This window comes from Liolophura sinensis, chromosome 8, assembly GCF_032854445.1.
Source record: "Liolophura sinensis isolate JHLJ2023 chromosome 8, CUHK_Ljap_v2, whole genome shotgun sequence".
NCBI classification, from domain to species: Eukaryota; Metazoa; Mollusca; class Polyplacophora; order Chitonida; family Chitonidae; genus Liolophura; species Liolophura sinensis.
Window position 1 is genome coordinate 45,366,774 of NC_088302.1, and position 8,594 is coordinate 45,375,367.

General features: G+C 38.5%; 2 protein-coding genes across 2 annotated transcripts; one reads left to right on the plus strand and one right to left on the minus strand.

Annotated features, from left to right (window-relative positions):
* Positions 1-558: 558 nt before the first annotated feature.
* Positions 559-1,778, minus strand: LOC135472644 (N-acetyltransferase 8-like). The gene has a single exon (XM_064752249.1). The coding sequence runs from the start codon at positions 1,730-1,732 to the stop codon at positions 962-964; it is 771 nt and encodes a 256-aa protein (XP_064608319.1). The 5' UTR covers positions 1,733-1,778; the 3' UTR covers positions 559-961.
* A 1,172-nt stretch (positions 1,779-2,950) lies between these two features.
* Positions 2,951-7,004, plus strand: LOC135473171 (tubulin-specific chaperone A-like). The gene is made up of 4 exons (XM_064753013.1): positions 2,951-3,125; positions 4,609-4,714; positions 5,681-5,767; positions 6,197-7,004. The coding sequence occupies exons 1-4, from the start codon at positions 3,073-3,075 to the stop codon at positions 6,278-6,280; spliced, it is 330 nt and encodes a 109-aa protein (XP_064609083.1). The 5' UTR covers positions 2,951-3,072; the 3' UTR covers positions 6,281-7,004.
* The last annotated feature ends 1,590 nt before the right edge of the window (positions 7,005-8,594 follow it).

Genomic DNA, 8,594 nt, shown 5'->3' on the forward strand with positions numbered 1-8,594 from the left:
GGCAAAATTTCAGAATTTCACCATCCAGTTCAGGGATTACACAATCATCTTAATCACTGTGCCAGAACAGTCCTAGAGAACCTCTTTGATTGATTGGTATTGCTCAAGAATTTTTCACTTAGATGACAGCGGCTAGGTTTATGAAGGAAGGGAACTGAAATGCCCAGATCATACCGATCAGATAGCCAGACCTCCTGACTGAAAGCCAAAGTAGAAACAGCAAAAGCTGGACTCCAGGATACAACCTCACTCATGTCATTGGTTAAGGGCCTTGACAGTCACCGTGAGCCAGCGCTGAATGCTGAAAGACTCCCATGCTACAAGTCAGCATGATTGCATGTGGAACTTGATCAAGCTCTTGATCAACCCTGTTTTGGTACAAGAGTGGAAGGTCATTTCTGGTCTGGTCAGCTAGATAGACATCACTACATATAAAAGTATGTTAGTACTGTTCCCATACAAACCAAGCTGTTTTGAAGACATGAACATTTATGACATGAACAAAATCACACTGAAAGCGATGTTAAAACTTCCCACCTAACAAGTATCCAAGGTGTTTTCTGGTGTCTTCCTGGTCAAGCTACCTGATGACCAGATGCAAGTTCAAATCCAGCATCTGCAGAATCGGCAGACTCGGTCTCATTTCCCAAAGCCGTAAACCTGACGGCCATCACATAAGTGAAATGATACATGAGGTAAAATAGTTACAATTTCTAGTACCGGCAGTCCAAGTAGACCAACAGGTAGGTTGAGAAATTTCTGGATAAGTCATGCTGGTAATGCTCTATGGTGTATCCAAATATTTCTCAACCTGCTAGTTGGTGTACAGAGACTGAATTTCAAAGGATAAGTACTGTGAAGCACTACTATGCAATAGCCTGCTAGCTTCCGCCTGTTAAACAGTCACTGTTTACTTCATGGAGTTTATTAATTGTCTACATTACATCATTACAACTCAATATCATCTGAGTGGCAATTCATATTCATATGTCCATATTCTGACAAGTCCTTTCCAGTACTTATGAGGAAGGTACGCAGTACACGTAAAGCCACATTTTTCATACAGTTTCCTAGCAGCTTGATGGACTTCGGTTGTAATTAATTCAACTTTGTCATAGTCTCTTGATTTGCAAAACTGGACAGCGGTTTCTACCAGAGACTTGGCCACACCTCTTCCACGGCATTCTCGTAACACTGCCATTCGTCGCAACCATGCAACTTTTTCAACATCATCTACTTTGTTCTTTAAGCACTTCTGATGTCCACATTTCCCATGTTCTCTTTTCACAATGGCAATCGTGCCAACCACCTGCCCTTTGAACTCTGCCACCCAGAATCCAGAATCTTCATCTGAGAAATAATTCTTTGTAACATTCTTCATATCCCAAAGAGGCGGGCCATAAAGATACATCAAAGTGAATAACCACGTCAGACAGTATAACGAGCACAGTGTGACAGCCACCGTCAACAAGGCTGCAGCAAAATAGCGGGAGTAGCCCAACGCAAACGAGCCAACACCAACGACAACAGCAGATGTCACCCTCTTCTTTAAAACTAACAAGAAGGACACACGAACGTTGCTAAAACTTCCATCCTTCAGGACTTTCCATACGCCAATTTCGTCTCCTGGACACCAAGGCCGAACTGTCACTATGGCAGATCGTTCTGTTGTCTTTGAGCATGCTGTATGCACGTTGGGCCAGGTGGTTGAAGGCCTACAGAAAGCATTCATTTTACTTCATAAACTGCACCTGTTAATCTTAACTTGACAGCGTTTAGTAACGTACCATATTTGTGCTGGGAAATCACCAGCTGACCCAACCCAGTGACAACACTCCAGTGGACAAGCCCCTGATCTCGTGCATTAGCAACAACCTCAGCGGGTCTGCCTTTCGTTGGGCGGAAACGGTTACTAGGGTGGATCACACCTGTTGAATATTAATTGTGATGGCATTTTCATTTACACCTACATTACAATGGGGTCCAGCATTACAGATATTCTCATAACTTGACCAGGAAAGGTATATCAAATTTAGAAGAATAAGACAACAAATTCATTAGTATACATACCTTCAAATTGTAGTTTAAAACATATATCTAGGTGGTTAAACTTGCAGAGTGTGATATCCTTGATTAATTTCGTCCATATTCACCGCGAGCAAATGTTGTATTGTTTCAATACAAATTTCTTTTTTGAATAAATGTAATATGAAATATGGTTTAAAGTGAATGCTGATGTACTATCGAGATGTTAGTTCAAGTAAATTAAACCTGGGATTAAGATAGATGTTTATCTTAATCACAGTATATTTTCAACCATTTCTGGCATTAACTAGTAAAAATTGTTAAAAGCATACTTTACACCTGGGACCTATTATATAAGTCCCAGTTTATATATTTAATATATAGTATTGTCAGAAATTCTTTAAATTAGTCTCCATGCAACGTTTAACTTACATGAAGCTGGACGAGCACTGTAGCAGGCTCTTCCCCGCTTGAAGTATAGATATAGCAAATGCCATGTTTAGCAAAACATGTAGTTATATTAAATGTAATATTTCCAGAATCTGGGACTAATATAACAGTTATATGTTATATTTAATTAGTCCTAGCCGGAATGTAAAGAATAACTTAGTCAGATTTAGTGACTAGGGCTGTCTTTATAGCTTTGCTTTTGACTAGTTCTTTTATGTACGGTATGGATGAAACAAACTTTGGCTTATACATTATCAGAAGTCCAGAAATCAGTATTTCTTTAGCTCTGTTTTCATTAATGATTTTTCCCTCGTATATGTATTTGTTCACGTGTGGATCCAGTGGGCCTCTGCGGACGCTGCACTATATCAGTATAATATGAAATACGGGAGGTAACAGCGCCTTCTGTTGTTGATGTACTTCCGGTCTTATCACGAACGTCTGCATTTTAGTACTGTTGCCGCCTTGCAGAAGCCGCATTCATCTCAACAGCAACAGCAGTTAGAAAGCAGAACTTGCAAGTGCATCTCCAAAAGAGTAAGCCCAAACGCAGAGTCTTCATATAGTGTTCGTATTTGTCACTGATTATTTACAGCCATGGCCGATCCCAGAATCAAGCCTATAGTAATTAAGACGGGTGTCGTCACCAGGTAAGTCTGACTCAGGCGTTATTTGTTTCAAACAGTGAAATTCAAGTGTGTGCATGTAGGCCAACACGTAATGTGATCGTATTTTTGTCTGACAAGGAACCCCGCTGTACATGTAGTTGTTGTTAACACGATATCATAATTATTGATATCTGTAGATTGTGTGGTCATTATTTAAAGCTCTAATTTTGTTATAAAAATAAATGTGCGCTAATCCAAACAGGCAAGAACAAAATATGTAGTCCAGGTACCGGGTAGCCAAGGATCTCGGCTGTGATCTTTTAATATGGGATTAGGGGTAGAGGGTGGCTAGCTGTCCCCGCGTATCGGTATGTATAAGCCACTCTTAGATCGAGGTCTCGGGCTATTAGTCAGGGGAGCGAACTCGTGGAAATAGCAATATTTTCTGTAATTATTAGATATATTCATTACCGTGGTTGAGCTAAATTAAATGTCGATTGTGGCTATTGTTTGCGGCGATGCGATCGTAAACGGCCACGTCAGTTTATGTGGTGTAACAATAAAAAGACATTTAAGTGGCAATCAAGGTTTTAGCTCCTACCAGACAAGAATATGTCACACCTTACATAGTACATTTAATTATGTTACTATGGCATACGGCTTCAGAGTTTCCACATGAGGAACTTTGGTAACTTTTTCCTCAAACATATATTGCAAGTTCAGTAGATTGGAGGTTATTATTGAGAAGTATACACGTAGCATATTCCTAATTATTTTTCTCTGAATTTATTGAATTGCTTGTGGCATGGTTAATGGCAGAATCTATGAATATGACTTTTCGTGTGATGTGAATGATGTACAGTACAGAGTGCAAATATGTGAACGTACAAGCAACAGAGTTTTAAATCAGATGACATTGTCAGTACTGGTTAAAGTTTCAACTTAATTTATCAGTTCAGAATGCCTCAGACACCTGGGGGTATTGTTTTGGTTTCACCAAAAACATTTTCAGTGTAACTGACAGATAGATACATTTCTGATTAGGCTGTATGGCATGTGCATGTAACTTTACCAGTGTGTATCCTTTATTAATACCACTCCACACTAACACTAGCAAAACACTAGCTTCCTGCTTCAGAATGAGTTACACAGTTGAATTACTTATGTTTGGTTTGTGATTTGTGTCATACTTATCTCTCTAATGTGAGACACACCTCAGGTTTATGATTGAAGGAAACTGTAGTCAAATAACCAGGGGCTGGATTTGAACCTGCAACCTCACTGGTCAGATTCATAGTTCGTGAATTTAGGCTAAAGGTATTAGGTCAGACCACTATAAATAATGTTACCCACCTTTTTAGATTACTTAATTATTAAGCATAGGATACAAATCTGTTATAGAAACTTATGATGTAACTTCTCATTACAGATTTAGTACTGTAAAAAACAATTATTGAAGTACAGTAAATAGAAAGAATGGGTAATTAATAGAAATTTGATTCAGAAAATGTTATTCAATTTACAGATTAAGTAAAGAAAAGTTGATGTATGAAAAGGAAGTTGTTGACCAGGAGGCAAAAATAGAAAAGATGAAAGCTGACCAGAAGGATGAATATGATATTAAGAAGCAGGTGAGAATGCATAAGATAGCAGTTTTCACAACTCAGGTTGTGTGTGTCTATTCATCAGTATCCATGTTACATTGTCCGTTTTTATTTTACATGTTCACTTTTAACTAGTGGATACTGAGATGCAGAGGTGACAGTGTGTCGCACCTTACATTTGTACATTTCTTTAGTACTATTTGCCATAGTAACCAGATTACCACTTTTCTGACTGTTTACGACTTTGTGACCAGGCTATGACTCCAGTTGTTACACATGTGCAGCTTGGTGGTATGGTACATACACATATACAGAGATGATAGAATATGTCACACCTTACATTTGTCCATTTCTGCAGTTACCGTGGTAATGAGATTGCTCATTTACCTATGTCTAGTAAATATATATGATAGGTATGCCCAAGCTATAACTCCACTTGTTTTACGTTTACAGTTTTAATTTATGGTGAAAACATGTACAGAGATGACAGTTGGTTAGCATGGTAACCAGATTGCTAATTTTTCTATGTCTGTTATATGTAATATTTAAAAATGTACTTGTTTGGATGTATATTGAGTCTCGGATTAAGGTAGTTTATCTTAATCCCAGATTGAACTCACTTGAACTCTTCTTACTAAATATAACTCCAAATTCTGGTGATAATTCCTGGTACAAATTATCCAGTTTCTGAGTTAAGAATTAAGAGTTAAGTATATTTATTAGTATGCTACATGTATGTGACATCTGACCCAGGAGCCTTTCCGCTATGGGGTCCAGTTCATGCTGGCTTCCTCTACATGAGAAGGTCTGTCAGCAACCTGCGAATGGTTGTGGGTGTCCTCTGGGCTATGCACAAATTCCTCCCACCAAAATGCTGGTTGCCGTTGTATAAGTGAAAATTTCTTGAGTATGACGAACAACAACATTGCCCAATCAAATCAATAAATGAAGAGTAAGCATTTTATGTAAATTCTGGTTCTACATTGTTAACAGGTGGAAGTGTTACAAGAGTCCAAGGCCATGATCCCGGATTGTAAACGCAGACTAACCACTGCACATGAGGAGCTGAAACAGTTGCTGGTGAGCAGTCTTAGTAGTGGAGATGTTAGGGTCTTAAGATCAAAATCATCTTCATATAGGAACTGGAGAAAACCAGATATGTCTTTTTCACCTTTTGATGAATTACTGGTAAACTGTCCCTTGTGTAACCCATATCATTATGGAAGACAAGTGGTCTCTGATAATTTTTCAACTTTGTGTTTATGTTTGAGCCAATTTTTAAGCTTCATCATTTATTAAAGAATATAAAAATGTACCAAAGGTGATCTATTTTACTGTAGCTTCTGTGGACAACAGTTTTATTCATTGTTTATTGGGGATGTTTCATTGTATATGGCAACAGCATTGTAAAGCATAATGAATATAAAAATGAAGCTGTTGTTCATGTCTAGCGAAAAAGGACTGATTGAAAAACCTTCGAATAATTTAATGTTTTAATTTCTATCACAGGAAAACGAGAAAGATTTATGTGAAGTTGAACAGTACAAGAAGGCTGAGTTGGCATTACAAAACTCCCTGCCACAGTTAAGCTAGTCTGAGATCCAGCTCATCATACAGTGATATCAGATGATATAGATCATCAAGTTTATATTCATTGTAATGATACACATACGCACGTTACTTGGCTGATACCAGCACGTCAATATGTGAATTATATTTACACTCAGCATACCGTTTATGACTTTCAGTAGTTCAAATCTTAGTGAATAATTTATGGCAAATTTTTACTGAGCAGTTGTTTTCCCCTTTCCATAGATGTACCACTTAACAAATAGATCAACCTGTATGTTGTTTATTCAGCAAGGTTGTGTTTATTCTGGCAGTCATTCTTACGAGTAGAAATTCTGTCTGTCCAAGTTAAACTGATTTCCTGAGGCCATATTCTATTTTGATCCTTTTTGAAATGAACGTATGAATATAGTCGTGCTACAGAGGGACACAGTTTCCTTGAAAATTTGATTTCCAAGGTTTTATGTTAATGGGCCCAGATGGTTTGCTCATGCATCGTGCATTACCTGCATGATGTCAAGTGCTCCTAAAAGACCCAACTTCTGAGAAAATCATTTTTTTTTCTACAAATACCATTTGATGAGTTTGTGTTTATCGTATAAAGCTGCGTCACAAGGCTTTCCACATAAACTACTATTTAAAAGGCTCTTCAGTCTTATTTATGTCCACCAGAATGCTCTGGCATTGTCATTTAATTTATGTTAAAGTGTTCAAGCTTATTTTGCTATAAAATCATTTTTCATCTTAATCTTGTTTTGTTGGTTTCTGTTTAGGCCTGGAGAAAAAGCATGGTGATACAGTGTGTCATTTATCAGGCTGCTAAGTTGTAATGTGAAGTTATCCTACATACATGTTCTGAGGACACTATGGTTTGCTTAGAGCTTTAAGTCTGGAGGTTTATTGGGTGCCTGGCAAAGTGCAGTGGTCCCTCTTTTCAACTTGAATTTTCTTCAAAGTGATATGCATGCTTATGTATTTTTTGGGGGTTTTACGTTGTACTTAACAGTTTTTTCAGGTGTTTGTACATATTCTGTGTCTTCTTGTAGCAGATTAAGTCCATGCCCCCGAAATGCTGCCGCCCTGGAGTGTCATGCTGAAGACAACAAACATGACACGCCATCCAGTCCTATTATACTGACATCGGGTCATTTAGTTCTGTTTCCTTGCTCTAACTTCCCAGTGCTCTGGTCTGGTCCTGACTTCATGTCATAGAAGGCTAATGATCTGTAGCGAGAGTACCTCTGTCAGCCAGGGTCCTTGCTGTAATTCAGAAAAACGTCCATGCCAATCCATTTCAATCTCATTGATGGATTTTCATTTATTTGAGTGCTGTTTAATGCAATACTCAAGAGTTTTTTACTAACAGGACGATAGTGCCTGGGGTAAACCACCAGCCTTTGGCAAGTTACATGTGATGTACACCGTCTATTGGAGGAAGACAGGTCTCTAAAGGGGGCCACTGTGGCCGAAGAGGTTAAAACACCAACACTGCGCAATAACCCAGCTGCCTCTCACCAATGGGGTTGCTCTGAGTTCAAGTACAGCTCATACTGGTTTCCTCTCTGCCCATAAGTGGGAAGGTCTGCCAGCAACCTGTGGATGGTCATGGGTTTTCCTGGCCTCCTGCTCAGTTTCCTCTCACCATAATGCTGGCCACCGGTGTATAAGTGGAATATTTTTGAGTTCGGCGTGAAACACCAATCATATGTTTAAATACATCATGTCTTTAAAAACCGTTAGCAAACAACCACGCAAACAGTGTCAACCAATAGGGGAGTTTCGACTTGGAGCAAATGTAAAAACAGTCCTACAGTGCCGTGTGACTTGTGAATAATGTTAGGCAACATTTGTTAACATTAATTTACTGATCACCAGTGTCACCCTTTTCTGTAGGCACGTCACCTGTTTCCTTATCAAGTTCACAAACCTTCAGCTTCTCAATTTTCTCCATCATTCGTCTAATTTTAAGTTACTTTTTTTGAAACTTTCTCAGATGTCCATATCATAGTAAATGTGACCAGAAATAGTTGCCTAACATTAATGACATGTCAAATGATAAAGTTAGACATTTTAACTTTCATCAATAAAAGAGCTTAAACTTGAAACGCCTCTATTGTCAGAAGCTTTACAAACAGTGAGAATGTACGAATTCCATGCCCAAGTTAAAACCTGCTCCTCACATCAACCTTGCTGACTTCTCTGTGTGAGAATAGTTGTACTTTATGTAGATTGTTCCCAGGTGAGGTGCCTTTCTTTTCCCCAGTCATGTCAATGCTCTATCAATATATCATGACACATAAACCTTGCTTTCTACATGTTAACAAGTCAAGCAAGCTCA

Bases quoted from the DNA above. Each gene is read 5' to 3' on its own strand.
- LOC135472644 (XM_064752249.1), bottom strand. From the start codon at position 1,732: ATGAATGCTTTCTGTAGGCCTTCAACCACCTGGCCCAACGTGCATACA.
- LOC135473171 (XM_064753013.1), top strand. From the start codon at position 3,073: ATGGCCGATCCCAGAATCAAGCCTATAGTAATTAAGACGGGTGTCGTC. The intron at 3,126-4,608 runs GTAAGTCTGACT...TTCAATTTACAG, and splicing joins AAGACGGGTGTCGTCACCAG to ATTAAGTAAAGAAAAGTTGA. The intron at 4,715-5,680 runs GTGAGAATGCAT...CATTGTTAACAG, and splicing joins AATATGATATTAAGAAGCAG to GTGGAAGTGTTACAAGAGTC.